Here is a 20,518-nt window from a genome sequence, read left to right on the forward strand (position 1 = left end):
TTTCCATCATTGGAGATTTTTAAGAGCAGGTTAGACAAACACCTAGGAATGCTCTAGATAATACTTAGTCCTGCCATGAGTGCAGGGGACTGGACTAGATGACCTCTCAGGGTCCCTCCCAGTCCTACGATTCTATGAAACAGGTAAAGCTGTAAAACTGGATTTAAAATATTAGGTGACTTAAGGCTTGTCTACACTGCCCTGCAGTTTGGACTATAAAGGGTGTGAACAGCAGTGCGCACCAAAAGTGCTGTGTTCTAATTCCCTCATGTGGACTCTGCTGGCACAAACTAAAAGGTTCCTAATTCACGTTAACGTAGTCCTGTTTGAGAACTACGATGCTAACGAGATTAGGAACCTTTTAGTTTGCTCCTGCTACGCCTACACAGGGAAGTTACAGTGCAGCACTTTGGTGTGCACTGCTGTTCACACCCCCGTAGTCCGAACCACAGAGAAGTATAGACATAGCCTTACACAGTTTACATATTAACTAGTGACACTAATAAGGCAGATTACAATTTTAACTCCTATCTACCTAATTTAAGATTTTCTACAACACTCATCACTGTAGTATCTAAGGAATTAGATCTGCACAACAAATATCCTAACTGAATTCAGGAAGGCATAGTAGCCACTACTAGAATTTCTTTGAAGTTAAGATACCAATTTATTACAAAGCAATAAAATCAGGAATTACCTAATTAACAAATAATTCTAAATTTGCAATCCTATTACAGTAGTTACAGCTTGTTATATCTTGGTTGGTCTAAGCTCCCAGGATCCCACCACGCTGAGCCTCCAAGTCCCTCAATCCCTGCTTTTTTTTAAATTAATAAACAGTACTACAAAGTGTTAGTCAATTAATTTAATGGCAACTAGATCATGCCCTTAATTTCTTACCTGTTCATAAAGGACATTTAATTTGTCTCTTTCTGCAGTCAGTAATTTGACATTGGATTGAATTTCTATCATGTGTTTTTCAAATCTATCCAACATAGATTGTAGTTCATCTCTTTCCCTTGTGATCAACCTCACATCTTCACTCTGCAAAGTAAATCAGAAAATACTAGATAGGTACTTAATATAGAACATTATTAGTAACATCTATAAAATATATATTTCTAGGCAAAAGTCAGCAAAATGGAGCCCCAATCCTGATTCGGTTTCTATGCTTTACTGTAAATAACAAACAAGGAACAGTTTTCCCAAAACCTGACAAAACACATAGGGTATGTCTATACAGCAATTAGACACCTGCAGCTGGCTCATGCCAACTGACTCAGGGTACATCTACACTACAGCGGGGAGTCGATTTAAGATACGCAAATTCAGCTACGTGAATAGCGTAGCTGAATTCGACATATTGCAGCCGACTTACCCCGTTGTGAGGACGGCGGCAAAATCGACTTCTGCCGCTTTTTGTCGGCGGCGCTTACTACCACCTCCGCTGGTGGAGTTAGAGCGCCGATTCGGGGATCGATTGTCGCGTCCCGACGGGACGCGATAAATCGATCCCCGAGAGGTCGATTTCTACCCGCCGATTCAGGCGGGTAGTATAGACCAGACCTCAGGCTAAGAGGCTCAGGTTAAAGGGCTGTTTAACAGTGGTGTAGATGTTCAGGCTCGGGCTGCAGTCCAAGTCCTAATGTCTACACTGCAATTAGACAGCCCCTTAGGTCAAGCCCAAATCATCTGACAGAGGCCAGCTATGGATTTTTAATTGTTGTCTAGATACTTACGTGTTAGGGTACCTTAGATACCCAGATAGACATACCCTTAGATCTCTCTTGCTTCTTTCCTCTTAAATTTGAAATAAAAATCTTTTTCTACAGATTAAGCAATAATGGAAAACTTGAAAAATGTCAACAGTAAAAGATGGTTTCAGAGTAGCAGCCATGTTAGTCTGTATCCCCAAAAAGAACAGGAGTCCTTGTGGCACCTTAGGCTTGGTCTACACTACCCCCCCTAATTCGAACTAAGGTACGCAACTTCAGCTACGTGAATAACGTAGCTGAAGTTCGAAGTACCTTATTTCGAATTAGTTCAAACTTACCTTGGTCCACACTCGGCAGGCAGGCTCCCCCGTCGACTCCGCGGTACTCCTCTCGGCGAGCTGGAGTACCGCAGTCGACGGCGAGCACTTCCGGGTTCGACTTATCGCGTCCAGACTAGACGCGATAAGTCGAACCCAGAAGTTCGATTTCCAGCCGTCGAACTTGCCGGTAAGTGTAGCCAAGGCCTTAGAGACTAACAAATTTATTTGGGCATAAGCCTTCGTGGGCTAAAACCTACTTCATCAGATGCATGGAGTGAAAAATACAGTAAGCAGTATATACATTACAGCACATGAAAAGATGGGAGTTGCCTTACCAAGTGGGGGGTCAGTGCTAACAAGGCCAATTCAATCAAGGTGGAAGTGGCCTATTCTCAACAGTTGACAAGAAGGTGTGAGTATCAACAGAGGGAAAATTATTATTATGGTTCACAGTTACTTTTGGTTCATGTTGAGAATATAATTTAAAAAGACAATTAGGGTAAATAATTTTCTGCAGTTAATATTTAGATTATATTTGATCACTTCTTGAATGGAACTAATATATTTCCAGCAACAGCTCTGCATTGCTTTTTCCACCATTCGTTGATAAAGGGGGAGTTACCTTTTCTGGAGACCTACGGCATGGGCTAGCTCTTCGTTTTATCATCTTTTGAAGATATTCTAGCTCTCTTTTATAGTAATCCCTGTCTTCTTCTAAAGTCTTCACAAATGCATCTAGTCGAGAAGGTGACTTGTCTCCAAAAGCTATACCATATTCTAACCTCATTCTCTCTACTTCTAAGACAAGTTCTCGTTCTGCAGAGGAAAGCAAGAAATAACAAAACTAGCGTATCTATGAATAAGAGACTATTTTCTTATTGACAAAACTACAGAGTTAACTGTATTTGCCTAATATACGAGTAAAAAGTTTTAGAAGTATTTCTAATATATTGCAGCTAGAAAGGTATGCAACAAAATCACACATACAGAGAGACACACACAAAAAATAAAATAAACAGTAGCCACAATCAGTATACTGCAGTTCCATAACAATTTATTTTGCGTTAACAATTAGAGTATACTATTCAGGACAGACATGTATCATCTACAGGGTTAATAAGATTAGCACAAATAAAGCCTAAAATCACTATAGAAAGTATGTACACCCCTCACGCAGAAAAAAATGCAACTCTACAGCTAAATTATATCATGCATGCACAGTTTCAGTGCTGGAATATTTTGATGGAAAACCTTAAGCCTTCATACAATTATTTTTATTCCAAATATAACAGGATCCTGATTTAGTGTTATTTCTACTTACGGATAAATATATTTAAGATTTTATCTTAAAAAAACACAACATAAAAGATATATTTAAGGGAATCAATATTTAAACATTTACCTATAATTTCAAAGTTTTCAACTTTTTCTGAAAGCATTTGTTTCTCTTGCTCAAGCTGGTTTAACAATAGTTCAAAATTTTGTTTTTCATCTGCTTTTCCAAAGAGTTCATCAGCCAGCCTCTCTTTTTCTCTCCGACATGAACATAGCTCCTGAAATAAAAGTACTGAAAAAGTTAGTAGATTCTTAAAAATGTCACTAAATAAAAATTAAGCAAAGTATTTTAAATAAAATAATTAACATTTTATTAACTTTCTAATTATGATCAGATGGTGCTACTGTTTAACCAACCCCGTGTACAAAATTTTAAATGTTAATGAATATGTATTGTTTTGGTGCCAATTTTTTTTTACTATAATCAAGTTTAAAGTAAAAATACATTATGCTATTATCATGTATTCAGAACTCTGCAGTCCGCAATGAAACTAAGGCCTTGTCTACACTATGGGAGGAAATCGACCCAAGTTACGCAACTTCAGCTACGTGAATAACATAGCTGAAGACGATGTACTTAGATCTATTTACCACGGGGTCTACACTACGCAATGTCGACTGGAAACAGTCTCCTGTCAACTCCCTTTGCGCTTCTCATTCAGGTGGAATACAGGAGTAGACGCGAGAGCGATTGGCAGTCGATTTAGCGGGTCCCGCTAAATCGACCGCTGATTCATTGATCGCTGCACGTCGAACTCCCAGTAAGTATAGACAAGCCTTAAGAAGAATCAGGTCAGTTTCATTCTGCTGCTATAAGAGGGAAAAATAATTTAAAAAAATAAGTGGAGAGGAACGAGCAAAGGAAAGAAAATACGACTAAAGCAAGAGATTTTAGTAAGCAGATCTGATCAAACAGTATTTCGTAAATATAAAATATTTGATTAATTTAATTGGCATTAGCTAAATAATTTGTATGACAATATTTTGTTGTATTCAACCAGTTCTGTATCTGCTCAAATACTATTTGGTGCATATTTTTCCTATTATTAGATCATCCTACTAATTGAATGCTTTTTTAAAAGCATATTTTATATGAAGTTGATTTTATACAATACTTAAACAGTGCCACTACATGATGTGTTGTTTTAAACTACAGGAGACAGACTTTAAAGGACATGGGGACACAGGTATTTTTCATCTGGACTGTTAAACTTTGTTTCCAACCTAGCAAGTGCTGGGTAAAAAGTTGAAAGTCCTGATTAAGAGGTTGAGCAGTTTCTATATGAAGAAAATTCTCTGAAATGTCCTACTTGGGTGTGGTGAAAATAATTATACCATTACAAATTAAGGACTGTGACATTGGGGAAGGAGAAATGATACCAGGGAAAACTCAAGGAAAAGACTGTAATTTACACAGAAAGGTCTTTTGTAATACAACATGTAGAAACAAATACAAAAAGAAAACTACAATGCTTAACCAAACCGTTTGTCTACAGAATTGTTTTCTTCAGTTTATTCAAATTTACAACAAAATGATAGGATGGGTCATTCAGCTTTTTAACTTTGGAATCTACTCTCTAAGCTATTTTATTAAAGTTCTTAAATATTATAGAAGATATTCATGCCGATATACATTTTCTGTTTTAAAAAAGCTAACCGATCTTTTCATTCCTGTAAATTAAACAATTTATCTCATAAGGATGAATGCATGTTAAAACATTCTATACAAGATATGATAAACAGAAAAAAAGAAATCACAACTTAATTGGCATTACCTGAAGAAACCTCAATTTGAAAAGGTTGTTTTACTTACTGACTTAACTCTTGTTATTGTTTCTTCAAGATCCTGTATTTCACTATGTTTTCTTTTAATTTCTTTCTATTAATCAAAGTTAACATATATTAATAAAAATGAAGTATTCAAAATTATAATAATTCCTTTAAAATCAAATACCCCTGAGATTATATACAAAATATTTTTGTGAGAAATATACAATTTACTTAGAAAGTGATTTCTACTTTGCTAAATTCTAAGTACATGTACACAGTAAAGTGCAACGTAAGCTGAACTTAATACCTAAGAATCTACTAGTCATCACTTACTTGATCGAGAGCTTAATTTCCATGCTATTTATTGAATAAAGCACAGAAGTACTGAAAATGTCTACAATTTGCTGCACTCAGACTTATATTCCTCTTAGAACATAGCGATTAATTGAGCTAATGCTTGATTCCTCAGAGCAGAACCCTCCAAACCCAGTTATCATTGTTAGAAAGATCTATCTTGTCCCAGGAGTTCTTGGTCTCAGGATCTATTTATTTATTTGTTTTTTTTTTTAAATAAATAGTCTTCTTCCTTCTAGAAGCTAACTACTCTTTAAATAACTGTCTTGCCTAAAATAGTAAAGTGACAAAATAAGAGAAATAAACTCTCTTCCATTAGCATGCATGCTGGTCTATTTTGTGCATTTTCCTGCTCATTCTTAATAGAACAAAGAACAAAATCTTAAACACAAAGCACCAAGAGAGAAACCTAAACCAAGTTTTATGGTACTTTAAAGTACTATACAAAGCTTTGTGATGCCATAGTAACAAAAATATATATTTAATCAAGGTGTAAGGCTAGTCACCTTCCAATGAGAAATTCTATACAACATTCTAAGTACATTTCATAATGTTTTGATCTGTAGTAGGAAAATAATCCTTGTATCCTTTAAATGCAGATTCAACTCATCTGACTTGAATGGGAGTTGGATCAGATCCAAAACAACATAGCAAATTACAGTACTTACTTACCTTAGCTTCCCCAATTTCCTTATCTGCAGTCTCAAGCACAATTTCTTTGTGTCTTTCCAACTGCTGTGCCAAATGGTCTATCTCACTCAGTTCTTGGCATAGTTCTTCATTTTTATTGCTTAAATGAACCACTTCAGTAGTGACATTTTGTTTGGTGTCCAAAAGGTCTTGTATGCGATTTTCAAGCTCTCTGTTTGTTTGCTGAAGATATTCAACCTATGATGTATTTATAATTAAAACAGTAATATTAAATACAAAATTGTCAAATACTATTAAAGATGATAGTAGAATACCTCTTCCACTGCTTCTGAATCACTATACCTGCTTTACACATTAAAAACAAACATCTCTCCTTGTAAAAAATTGCAGTTTTTCCTATTCTTAAAATGTAATAAAAGTTAACATAAAAAAAAAAAGATTAACATGGAGTTAAGGTTGTAGACACTCAGCAGTGCCTTGAGCTCCTTGTACCCTACCAGAACACGAATTTAATTCCCCAAACCCAAATGCCGAGAAACCAAGAAGTGTGGAGTTAAGACCCACTATCGCCTTTAAAAGAAGCTTAGGGCTAGTCTACACTAGAAGCACTACATCAGCACAGCTGCAGTGATGCAGCTGCTCCACTATAGTGCGTCTGGTGAAGACACTCTATGGTGACAGGAGAGAGCTCTCCCATCGGCATAATAAATCCACTTCCATGAGATATGGCAGCTATGTTGGCTGGAGAAGCTCTCCTGCCGAAATAGCACTGCCCACACCGGCGCTTAGGTCAGTATAACTTACGTCACTCACACCCCAGTGTAGACTGACCTTAGTATTGTAATAAAAAGCACAAACATCAGAAAACTGGGAAGTGCATAGCCAAGCTAAGGGAGCTGGAGTATTGAGTTTGCAAGCCTGCATCATTCCTGAAGGACATTAATGGGTGAGCATCCATGTCTCCACATATTCACCCCTACCACAGCCTCGGGGGCATTAATGGATGGAGAATCTATGTCCCTCACAAGTCCCCACTTGCTCTCCTCTCCCCATTCCTACTATGAACCTTGACAACCCCAATACCTTTCCCCCCACCCAAGGTACTGAGGGGATATCACTACCTCCACATTCCTGACCTCCTTGAATTTCCGCCCATGTCACCTGTAGCCTAGGGAAGGAGTTTGCCTACCTGGAGAAAAAGGATGGGCCAGCCTGGGACTCTTGAGACCCAGGTTCGATTCGCTGCTCTGCCCTTGACTTCCTGTGTGCATGACCTCGGGCAAACCACTTTGGGTAGATCTACACTTGGAGATAGGGGTGTGATTCCTAGCTTGAGGAGACAGACTTGCACTAGCCCACATCAGGCTAGCATACTAAAAACAGAGTGTAGCCATGGCAACATGAGCTGTGGGAAGGGCTAGCTTCCTAGAGTATGTATGTAGGGTCTCCAATGGGCAAGTATTCAGGGTGGCTAGCCCATCGTGCTGTCACAGCATTTTTAGCATGCTCTCTCAATGAGGGCTAGCATGAGTATGTCTCCTCAGACTGGGAACCACACCCCATCTCAAAGTTGAAACATACCCTTAGTCTCTCTGTACCTCAGTTCCATATCTGTAAGCTGGGATAATGATACTTCTATTGTTCACAAGGATGTTGTGAAAATAAATAAAACAAACATTCTGAGGTGCTCAGATATTACAGTAATGGGGGCTATATAAGCTAACTAGATACAAAGTTATCAGCAGTGCTTGCTCTAATAAGTCCCAGAGACTCATTAGACAAGCATTGCTAGTAGCTAGGGAAATGCGTTCCGTGGACCACTGGAGACATGGGGGTGGGGGCAGTAAAGGGGAGTAGCAGTACAAGGGGAACAAAGCATGACCCATTGGTTCCCTTTATGTTATGGGGAACTAGAGTATCAGGGAACACAGCAGAAATGGGGGGAGGGGATTAAATGGGGATATGTATGTCCCTATATAGATTCATTTCCCCAGACTTAGGGGGCTCCCTCGCTACAGGAGTCCTATAAAGCAGGAGCTGCAATCTCCACTCCATATTATCTCACTGTGCTATTACATTATGAATATGGGAAAATAATGCAACTTAAGACAAAATAAATGCTTCCTTTTAAGAGGTCTATTGCTGTGTTCGTTTTACCCCTCAGTACCACTTTTAAAAATAAGCACAAAGGGTTTATAAAATTGACTTCAATGAGACAACACACATGAGAAAAATTACCCACCTTCATGAGTGTTTGCAGGATTGCAGCCTAAATTACTCACTTCATTAATTTTGATCTTCAGTTAAACAATGTAAGCAATTTTCTACTTTTTAAACACATTTATTTTCAATTTTGGAATCTCAATTTTTCAGCATTCTTTAACAGTTACTATTTAAAGTTGCTAATTTTAATTTTAAAGTTTTTCTTGAGATACTTATTTCTACTTCCCAGTCAGAATTGCCTTTGCAGATTAATACTCCTGATACACATGCTATGAACATGTGAATGTTTAGGGGGAACTGCATAGCTCAAAGGCACCACTTTTTCAGATTCTCTGACCCTATGATGCCAAAGACGCAAGTGTATATGCAAAGACAATGTAGTTGAAGAATCAGAGTTACTTACAATTAACTTCTCTTTTCAGTGCACAGTTTCAGTCCCTCACACAAAGAAAAAATATAAAGGACCGAACAAAAACTTTACTGTTTTCAAATTAGTCCAAACATCATACAGAAAGTTTACAGTTTGAACATAACAAAATGAAAGTTTCTAAACACAGATGTCTTACCAAAATTTTTAGTAAGAAACTGAGACCTTTGGGTTATAAACTGAAACTATTCTAAACATAAACATTAAGTCATTTAAAAATAAACTGGTAACAAAAGATATGATGCAATTTTAAATTAAGCATCTTAAGCTGATCTTGTTTCTAACATAAAACATACTTTTTAAAAAGAGAGGCTACAAGTCATTTATAGGTTGTGGTATTTCTAAATTTGACAAACGAATGTGCATAAATGTGTTACCTGCAAATTTAAATGGGCAATAAGCTTCTCGTTACTTTTACTTCTGGATTCCAAAGATATAACATCATGAGAGCGACCACCATCCAGTGCTAGTACTAGACGTTCTATCTCTCTATCTCTCAGTTCAACCTTTAGGGAGAAAATATTTATTCCTTTCAAGTGCTTAGTTATCTCCTAGCCAGCCTTAGAAAACCTCTACTATTTTTGTATACATTAAAGAGATTGAATTCAAAGTTGCTAGCCATTTGTTTGTCACAATAATAATAAATATATAACTGGATGACATACTGTAAGAGGAAATCTGAAAATTTAAAATCTCTAGAATATTAAAGGCAGTAGCGTAGCTGGGAAACACCACTGCTTACTTTATTATATTTATCGCTTTTAAGTTGAAAATATTCAATATTTTAAAAGAATATTCCCCCCTCCACCATTTTGTTCATCCCCATTTAAATTTATGTATTTACTTTTGGTAACAATACAAGAAAAACGACAGAGTGGTTTGTGTTCATTTAAAATGAAAAGAAATGAATCTGCGGTAAAAATTAAATTTGAGAAGTTGCTTGAAAAAAATATCCCATCCAAATACATATCTTTAAAAGAGTAAATAATAGGCACAAAAAGGGAATAGAAAGCACATATGCAAAGTACAGCAAAGGCACAGATCTTAGAAATTCAGGAACGCAAAATACAAAATACATACATGTTTTCAAAATCCAAAGCATGAGTTCAATCATGTCTTCATTACTAATGGTTATTATGATTGACATGTATAAATTGACCCCAAAAAAGTGTTTCAAGTGTATTCCCAATGTTAAATGTTTTCCCCAAGCACAAGCACAAGCACATTCTCATTAAAAAAAGTAAAGAAGCTTACTAAACAAATTCAAAAGTGAAACATCTAAGTATTGACAGGTTTCAGAGTAGCAGCCGTGTTAGTCTGTATCCGCAAAAAGAACAGGAGTACTTGTGGCACCTTAGAGACTAACAAATTTATTTGAGCATAAGCTTTCGTGGGCTACAGCCCACTTCATCGGATGCATAGAATGGAACATATAGTAAGGAGATGTGTATATACACACATACAGAGAACATGAAAAGGTGGGAGTTGTCCTACCAACTCTAAGAGGCTAATTAGTTATTAAGATAAGTGTCATTAGTTATTAACTAATTAGCCTCTTAGAGTTGGTAGGGCAACTCCCACCTTTTCATGTTCTCTGTATGTGTGTATATACACACACGGCTGCTACTCTGAAACATCTCCTTACTATATGTTCCATTCTATGCATCCGATGAAATGGGCTGTAGCCCACGAAAGCTTATGCTCAAATAAATTTGTTAGTATCTAAGTACTGGTATTCCATAATGTGGCTTACAGATGTGCCATTGTGCTTTCTCAGGCACACTACCATACTGCCAGCTAACGCATACAAAAGGTACCTTTAATCAATACTTTGCATCAAATATGCTACATCAGTCAATTGTAAGCAGCATTGCTTAAACCAGTAGTTCTCAACCAGGGGTACACATACCTATGGGGGTATCCAGCGGTCTTCCAGAGGGTACATCAATTCATCTAGATATTTGCATACTTTTACAACAAGCTACATAAAAAGCACTAGCAAAGTCCGTACAAACTAAAATTTCATACAGACAATTACTTGTTTATACTGCTCTATACGCTGAAATTAAAGTACAAAATTTATATTCCAAACTATTTATTTTTATAATTATATGGAAAAATGAGAAAGTAAGCAATTTTTCAGTAATAGTGTGCTGTGACACTTTTATATTTCTATGGCTGATTTTGTAAGCAAATAGTTTTTAAGTGAGGTGAAACTTGGGGTACGCAAGAGAAATTTGACTCCTGAAAGGGCCGGGGTACAATAGTCTGGAAAGATTGAGAGCCACTGGCTTTAACCGAATGAGGAATATTTTATGCATGAGTGCAAGTTATCAAAATTTCAGCCACACAACAGGCATAAACAGATTACAGTAATATATTGCTTATTTGGATAATGAAGGATTTTTGTCACCTCTAATATCCTGCACATTCCTTAGGGGGAAAAAAGAGGTTATAATTTGATTGTGTCAGGTGGCCAAGTCAATGATTCAGAAAATGGCAACAAGCTTCCTAAGGTCACTGATGCATTACTTCTGGTGCTCCTGTAGGTACTGTCCATTTTGTTTTATAGATATCCAGATTTGCTTGTCTCAGAGGAAAATGCATTAAGATCAGAGTTTAGAAATTATTTTAAAACCAGAAAATATCAAAAGGATTTTACTTTGTAAAGGTCTGACTTAACACTGTTCTTTCCTTCCTTCCTTCTACCCAATCTGATATTGGAAACTGACGTTTCCAAAGCTATTTGGGAAGAATCTCTGGTATCTCAGCTTGGAATAACAGAAGAACAGAATTTCAATATGAAAAGATTTCAAGATGCCCAGTACTTTGTTCTAAACTAAACAGTAACATGCATTCAAATTTCAACAAAGAATTTTATACAATCTTACCTGAACAAAAATAAAGTAAGGGGTAAGATCATTTGAATTACCGACCTTGTCTTGAATATTTTGAAAAGCAAACTAGGAAGAAAAATGCTGTGGCAAAGAGAAGATGGGACTTTGACATAGGATAGTCTCATGTTTGGTGCACTGGTATGAAAAAGCCACAGTTGAGGTGACTGGATGCAATACTCATCTAAGGACTGGAAAAAGACCAGAATTCCTGGTCAGGCCTCTATGCAGGCAGGCAGGCAATGTACAGGAAATCCAAACCAAAGACAGCTACATCTCTAACTCTCCAGACGACTAGCCTGAAAGGTAGGACCAGCAAAAGAAAATCAACTGCTGGGACTCAGACAAGACCAACCAAAAGCACTGGGAAGTACCTGGTTATAAGGAGTGGCAAGAAATCCAGATATATACTCAATAGGAAAAAAGACTGCTTTCAGGGAGATTTTGAAACAGCTGCTTTTGAAACAGCCATGAATTGGTGTACCTTTGCAATGGAAGGGAGTTATTTTATCTGTTTAAGCTGCATTGTGCTCAAAGGAAAGACAACTAAGGGGCTGGGTTGGCTGGATCATGGTCTGGGCAGGAGGTGAAGGAAGTGGTTGTGGGAAAGGCAGTGGAAATTTCGGTTCCTGGATCTTTTGCCGGCCTTGTTTGTTTATGGCCTAAGGCTACAGCTCTCAATACAGGGGAGAAAAGAGCTCACCATCACCTCCTTAGTACTAAGTACTGTTACAGGTTATATTTGTGACCCACAAGAAAATTCAAATTAAAAACACTTGCCTACAAGAATCTCCTGAGAACAAGCAACCAACAATTGTAGATTGAAACTTCTATTCCTCTATCACTACCTTTAAATCACTGACAAAGAAGGTTTCTTGAGAAGCTGGATACAGTTTTGCTAGCATTTCATCACAGACTGAAAATACCTCGGTTTCAGCTGGTGATAAACTCCATTAAGGGTTATTCAGGGTTATCAGGGAAGTTAAATTGGATAAAATATCAGAAAAAGTGTCAGATTCCAGTGTGATGTTTCTATCATTTATGACTGTATGCAATGACAGCCTTTGTATTTTGGGGAGGGCCTCAGAAACAATTTTGCTATTACTCTCCCACACCAGTAATCACATCACATTATTGCACAGGACTGGCATTAGAATTTTTGAAAGGACCATTAGAATGACTTTGGTATCCCTCTCTCCAAATTTTCAGGCTAACATCAAACTTCTCCACTGTGGTAGAACTGAAGACCAGATATCAGAGGGGTAGTTGTGTTAGTCTGGATCTGTAAAAAGCAACAGAGAGTCCTGTGGCACCTTTAAGACTAACAGATGTATTGGAGCATAAGCTTTCGTGGGTGAATGCATCCGACGAAGTGAATGCATCCAGACTAACGGCTACCCCTCTGATACTTGACACCATGCAAGGCACCGCATTTAGCCGTATGGAATGGAAATCTATCAACCTCATGAAGAAACTTGCACAAGTACAGACACGTGCATCCGACGAAGTGGGCATTCACCCACGAAAGCTTATGCTCCAATACATCTGTTAGTCTTAAAGGTGCCACAGGACTCTCTGTTGCTTTTTGAAAACCAGATCATTATGATGGATAATGTGCATAGTGAGTATTTAAAAACATATATTAAGGGACAATTCTCCATATATTGTAGGGACTCGGGCTGCTAGGGCTCTCATTCACAAAGACTGGATACATACAGAGTAGGTGATTTTCTCTGTCTTTTCCCCAATTCAACTAGAAAACCCCAACTAGTCAACAATATTAATGTAACTTAATCACTCAAAATCCCATCATTTTCCCTAAAAATATTCAGTCTCCAGGGAAGCACAATACATAAAATTCATTAACCTAAAATCTGTGCTTTTCTTGCTTCTTCCCTTTCCTTATTAGTTCTTTACTTTCATCTACACACCATTTTGTTCTCATTTCTATCTTTGATCATTTTCTGTTTGGAAGGCAACATCTATCTTCCTCTTTTTCACATTTGTTCTCATTTTGCTGTCCACTGCCTTATTTCTTCCTGGGTTACACTGTCTCTACCACCCTCTCTAGAACCCAAGTATTCTCATCTCTGTCCTACATATTCCACCATGTTATCCACTGTCTCTTCAAGGTCCTCCCTCAGCTCCCTTTCTAATATTATACACGGCACTTAAGAGGTGCTTTTCAAACAAGTGATAATCACATGACTATCATTGTGGGGAAGGTTAGGATTATTACCTACATTTTACAAGCAGAGCAATTGAGGCAGAAAGCAAGTCAGTGTGGAATACAAACTTCCCCTGCTCCAAGACCCAAGCATAAATGACTAGATCTAGGTATCTCACACTAATGAGATACTTCTTGTGGCCTGAGGTCACTCTGACTCCTCAACAGAAGAGTTGGCTTAGCACAGGGGCGGGCAAACTTTTTGGCCTGAGGGCCACATCGGGTTTCCGAAATTGTATGGAGGGCCGGTTAGGGGAGGCTGTGCCTCCCGAAACAACCAGGCGTGGCCAGGCCCCTGCCCCCTTCTCGCCCCCTTACGGCCTCCCCAGGACTCCTGCCCCATCCACCCTCCCTCCCCGGCTCCATCCACCCTCCCCCTGCTCTCTGTTCCCTGACTGCCCCCGGACCTCCCGCCCTGACTGCTCCCCACTGCCCCATCCAACCCCTCCTCTCATTCCTGACTGCCCCCCCAGGATCCCTGCCCCCATTCAACCCCCCTGTTCCCTGCCCTCTGACCGCCCCGCCCCCTATCCACACCCCCGCCCCCTGACCACCACCCTGAACTCCCCTGCCCTCTATCCAACCCCCCTACTCTCTGCCCCCTTACCGCGCTGCCTGGAGCACTGGTGGTTGGCAGCGCTACAGCCACACCACCCAGAGCACTAGGACAGGCAGCCGCACCGCCCGGCTGGAGCCAGCCATGCCACTGCGCAGCAGAGAGCACCGGGTCAGGCCGCGGCTCTACAGCTGCGCTGCCCGGCAAGAGCTCGCAGCCCCGCCACCCAGAGCATTGCGTCGGTGGCACAGTGAGCTGAGGCTGTGGGGGAGGGGGAACAGCAGGTGAGGGGCTGGGAGCTAGCCTCCCGGGCCAGGAGCTTAGGGGCCGGGCAGGAGGGTCCCGCGGACCGGATGTGGCCCGCGAGCCATAGTTTGCCCACCTTTGGCTTAGCAGCAGACAGCTGAAAGGCAGCTTTCAGCAGCCCTAGAACAACAGACCTTACCCTCCCTTCAGAGCTACAAAATTATTTGGGGATCTCCCCCACTAAAAATTAAAGCAGGCATAGCTGTGGGTTTCATGAATCACAAAGATCAGCTGTGGGTAGCTGTTTGGTGGGTTATAACCAGCACAAGAATTTTTTTGGGTGGAGGAGGGGAAACAGTGACAAACAATCAGCCCTAGCAAGCTATTTTAACTGGTTTACATTCACAAGGCTTTCTCTGAAAAAAGGCTTTGTGGGGGAGGGAGAGAGAAAAAGAGAGAAGGAATCGAGGCTAGTGGTGCGGGGAACAAGGTCACATGTTTTCTCACTGTCAGAGAAAACATGGTGAAGGTAGAACTCCAAGACAAGATTTGAATTTACCCTAAAAAATTAGCAAGAATTCATCAGTTTTAAAAGAAATCCACTTTTGGATGAGAAAACTAAAATCTTAATAACCAAGACCCAATTTAAGTAGAGTAATAGATGTTATTAAACTATTTGGTTTCAAAATATTTGTAATTTTAAGTCTGCACATATACCCTGTTCCTGAGATTTTTTTTTAAAGCATCTGTTCCCCGTTAATTTAAACTGAGGGCATGGCTACACTTGGCAGATGTAGAGCACTGTGAGTTAAACCCGCCTTCGGAGAGCGCAGTAGGGAAAGCGCTGCAGTCTGTCCACACTGACAGCTGCTTGTGAACTGGCGGGGCCACATTTGCAGCACTTGCAGCGGCATTGGGAGTGGTGCATTATGGGCAGCTATCCCAGCATGCAAGTGACTGCAACATGCTTTTCAAATGGGGTGGGGTGGAGTGTGACAGGGAGTGTGTTGTGTGTATGTGGGGGGAGAGAGAGTGAGTTTTTGGGGTGCTGAGAGCATGTCAGCATGCTGTCTTGTAAGTTCAGACAGCAGCAGACCTCCCACTCCCCTCCCACCCCCGCCCCTCTCTCTCTCTCTCACACACAGCATTCCACACTAATGGCTTGCATGCCGGCTGTCAGAAACGGAGCTTTGAAAGGGCATTTCTGCATTCCTACAGGAGTTCAAAACAATGACAAGAGTGGCCACTTGACTTAAGGGGATTATGGGACATTTCCGGAGGCCGATCAGGGCGCAGTAACGCAACACCTCGTTCACACTGACGCGCGGGCGTTGTACCCAAGGCGCAGCAAATGTTATTCCTCTCGCCAAGGTGGAGTACCAGCAGCGCTGTAGCTGCAGAGTCAGAGTGCTCTACATGCCTTGCCAGTGTGGATGGGGAGTGAGCTAGGGCGCCCGGAGCTCCTTTATTGCGCTGTAACGCACAAGTGTAGCCAAGCCCTAAGTCAATATTTTGTCATTTACTATAATCACCTTTTTTTTTATTTACATATGTTTAAAAAGCCAATATTATTTATATAAAAAGATATCCTACCTATCATTCCACATATGCAGAGTGCAAGTCTAAAAGTTGGTACGTTAGTCCAAAACAGGAATCTAATAAACCACATATGGACTAAAAAACTGCAAAGACAGTTTATCCTAACCAGATACATATTTTTTAAAAATAGTTTTCAAATAGGTATAGTCCAAACTTAACAAAAAAATTATCCTTAGGGTGTATATTTGTACATCAAAGTGATCCTGGAATGATTTGTGCTTGTATACATACATGAAAACCTGAATTTAAATGCCATTAAATATATGTTATTTAATGGAATCATTGATCCAAACAGAACATAAACAGTAGGAAAACATCTTAACATCTTTGCATTAGCAATTTCATCCAGAAGTGTAAAAACAAAACAGTATAGAATAGGAGTTGAAAAATATTACTAATTTATGGAACTCATTCTGACCATATTTGACACTTAATGCTTTTCCAGTAATGTAAAAATACAAATTATACACAGACTATTCCCAGTGTTACTGTGGCAAAAAACAAACAAACAAACAAAACCTTAAAGTGTTTATTCTACCTGTTTGCTATAATTTTTCACCCCACGTTCAGATATCTCCAGCTTTTCCTGCAATTCGGCTACTTCCAACTGAAGTTCATGAATTCTGAAATATATTTACAATATAGTGCATATGTCCAGATTGGTTTCATTCAGTAATTCAACACAAACATATTCTAGTGAGATGGAGTTTCAACAGTTTTCTATTAATATTTGCACCTTGCCCCCGCAAGAGATATATTGGACTAAACAGAAGAGTTACGGTCATGCATAATATAGGTACAGAGGCTTCAGTATGAAAAGTAGATGAGTTTTAACAGAAGAAAACCAGGAAGATATCAGAAAAGATTTTTTTAAATGACTAGAGTCTCATACAAGTTCAAGTTCCCAGGACAAACAAACATACTTAATACATAAGCGGAAAAGGAAACAAACAAACAAACAAACAAACAAACAAACATATATATATATATATATATATATATATATATATATATATATGACAAATACCTAAGATGAAACATCCTCTCCACAAAACACTGCCCTCTTGACTTTAATTCACAGTATTTGAACTAAAATTCATTTAAGGCACTATATTAGAATCTCAAGGGAAATGCTTTAAGACAATAAGCTGTTTATTAAATCTCCATTGCTAGTGTGTTATAGATTTGTAGTATTATACAGATAATAAGACAGAAAATATCATATTGCCTCTATATAAATCCATGCTACGCCCACATCTTGAATATTGCGTGCAGATCTTGTCACCCCATCTCAAAAATATATATTGGAATTGGAAAAGGTAGAGAAAAGGGCAACAGAAATGATTGGGGGTATGGAATAGCTTCCGTATGAGGAGAGATTAATAAGACTGGGACTTTTCATCTTGGAAAAGAGACGACTAAGGGGGGGATAAGCTAGAGGTCTATAAAATCATGACTGGTGTGGAGCAAGTAAATAAGGAATTGTTATTTACTCCTTCTCATAACACAAGAACTAGAGGTCACCAAATGAAATTAATAGGCAGCAGGTTTAAACCAAACAAAAGGAAGTATTTCTTCACACAATGCACAGTCAACCTGTGGAACTCCTTGGCAGAGGATGTTGTGAAGGTCAAGACTATAAGAGGATTCAAAAATGAACTAGATAAATTCATGGATGACAGGTCCATCAATGGCTATTAATCAAGATAAGCGGGGATGGTATCCCTAATGTCTGAAGCTGGGAATGGGTGACGGGGGATGGATCATTTGATGATTACCTGTTCTGTTCATTCCCTCTGAAACACCTGGCATTGGCCACTGTTGGAAGACAGGATACTGGTCTAGATGGACCATTGGTCTGATCCTGTATTGCCATTCTTATGTCATACACAGAAATTAAGAATGAAGAAATGTAACCTTTATCTTTTCCTAGAGAAATTGATTTCTCTGGTGTCATTACCACAGACATACATGAATGACTAAATCTCCATGCACTTAGAGGTTCTTCTTGGCAAAAAAAATCTAGAAGGGCTATAGAGTAGCAAATCAAGTGAATGTGTGATTGGTGCTGCAAAGCTTCATAGCAATGAGACATGAAATGCTATATGATGTCAAAGATTAAAGAATGATGAGAAAAACATTGTTACAATAGCAAATATATATTACCAACATTTCAACATTTTGAAAAAAATCTTTAAGTCACCTGTTATCAGCCACTTGAAGAAGATCTGCAACATAGGGGTCATCTGGCTGAGGAATTGGATAGGTGCTGACTCCTGAAGGAGGGACAGGTTGATCAATCTGCATGAGTTGACGCCTGAATGGAATGTTTCTTTTCCTGCCACCTAAAAATCCACAAATGTTTATTACTTGAAATTGAAGTAAAAGAGGATATTATATTTTCATCTGAAGTGAAGTATTCAATAGCTTCTGAATAGGCATGTTCCCTCTTTTCATCACAGAGAAGCGCCCATGAATAGAAGTCATACATTCTTGACAACATCCTTAATACTACACATTAATTTTGTCTAATTCCAATTGCCTCTACTTTCTACAACACAAACTGTAGAACTTGTTACTGTTTCACCAACCCTCACCCTCTCAACTAAGCAGTGGCTACAAGGACAAGAGCTCCTAGTAACAACATTACTGAGAAAATGTTTAAACAACACTTTAAACAACTTTCAGATTCTGTTATTTCTATTTGTAATATTTTCAAACAGACAAATCTCAATAGTCATCATGTAATGTATGCAGTGTTGTTGTAGCTATGGTGGTCCCAGGATATTAGAGAGACAAGGTGGGTGAGGTACTATCTTTTACTAGATCAATTTCTGTTGGTGGGGGAGATGAGTTTGTGAGCTACACAGAGCTCTTCTTAAAGACAGAAGTAGGTCCAGAAAAGATATTACCCTATCATGTAATAATGCAGACAGAGTTCACTGACATGCAATTCCAAATTTAGTGGATTTAGCAGAGAATCCAGTGACTGGATTTAAAAATGCCAGCGTTGCCTTACAGAGAAACATTAAGACAAATTAAACCCCCATTCAATAGTGAGATCAACAAATGATATGATAAATTTTCATTAACGCAATAAAAATGAATAGAAGCTGCACAACATGCAACATACTGGCCCACATTTTATTCTCCTCCTCCTCCCCCTCACTTTCTGCCTTTGCTGTACATTTCAGTGTAAAAGATATGGCAATTTCCTGCAACATCTTGGACAAAATTTTATTGAATTAAGTGTAAGTATCTATGGCATCTATCATACTAAACAAAAAAGGTAATGTATTATTATGGGCTGGAATTCCATGTAACCTCTTTGAGGGATGACTACAAAGTAGAGTCCTGCAACGGACTATTTTTTTAATCCCATACCCATCCTGCCCCGCAATACCCACTCCGACTCACTCCAGCATTGTTTCTTGCATTTTTATCTCACTTCTACCCGCAAAAACTTAGATCCCGCAAATCCCACAAAAGAGACAGATTCCCCCATGATACTAAAACAGACAAAACAACTAGGGCTGTTGAATAATCACAGTTAACTCAAAAAATTTTATCGTGATTAATCGCAGTTTTAAATCACACTCAAACAATAGAATACCAACTGAAATTTATTAAAATACACCTCTACCCCGATATAACACTGTCCTTGGGAGCCAAAAAAAATCTTACCGCGTTATAGGTGAAACTGCATTATATTGAACTTGCTTTGATCCGCCAGAGTGCGCAGCCCCGCCTCCCCGGAGCACTGCTTTAACGCGTTATAGCCGAATATGTGTTATATCATGTCACGTTATATCGGGGTAGAGGTGTATTTTGGATTTTTTTAAACATTTTCATATATATTGTATTCTGTGTTGTAATTGAAATCAAAGTGTATATTATTTTTTATTACAAATATTTGCACTGAAAAAATGATAAACAGAATAGTATTTTTCAATTCACCTCATACAAGTACTGTAGTGCAATCTCTTCGTCGTGAAAGTGCAAATTACAAATGTAGATTTTTTGTTTTGTTACATGACTGCACTCAAAAACAAAACAATGTAAAACTTTAGAGCCTACAAGTCCACTCAGTCCTACTTCTTCTTCAGCCAATTGCTAAGACAAACAAGTTTGTTTACATTTAAGGGAGATAATGTCACCTGAAAATGAGAACAGGCATTTGCATGGCACTTTTGTAGCCGCC

General features: G+C 38.8%; 1 protein-coding gene across 7 annotated transcripts in view; it reads right to left on the reverse strand.

The window, feature by feature from the left end:
- Positions 1-20,518, reverse strand: part of CEP135 (centrosomal protein 135) — a 97,514-nt gene that overhangs the window by 56,311 nt on the left and 20,685 nt on the right. For 5 of the 7 annotated variants that reach the window (XR_006172558.2, XR_010601469.1, XM_008163839.3 and 2 more), the window contains 8 exons: positions 18,521-18,662; positions 16,856-16,940; positions 9,173-9,301; positions 6,167-6,382; positions 5,184-5,249; positions 3,438-3,588; positions 2,658-2,851; positions 901-1,044 (listed from right to left, as the gene is read on the reverse strand). Coding sequence is in view for 5 of the 7 variants with exons in the window: in XM_008163839.3 (XP_008162061.2) it covers positions 901-1,044; positions 2,658-2,851; positions 3,438-3,588; positions 5,184-5,249; positions 6,167-6,382; positions 9,173-9,301; positions 16,856-16,940; positions 18,521-18,662 (1,127 nt within the window). In the remaining 2 variants the exon portion in view is untranslated. The remainder of the gene's footprint in view (positions 1-900; positions 1,045-2,657; positions 2,852-3,437; positions 3,589-5,183; positions 5,250-6,166; positions 6,383-9,172; positions 9,302-16,855; positions 16,941-18,520; positions 18,663-20,518) is intronic. The other 2 variants (XM_065596871.1, XM_008163847.3) reach the window with 1 other exon arrangement.

Source organism: Chrysemys picta, chromosome 5 (genome assembly GCF_011386835.1).
Source record: "Chrysemys picta bellii isolate R12L10 chromosome 5, ASM1138683v2, whole genome shotgun sequence".
In the NCBI taxonomy this organism is placed as follows: Eukaryota; Metazoa; Chordata; order Testudines; family Emydidae; genus Chrysemys; species Chrysemys picta.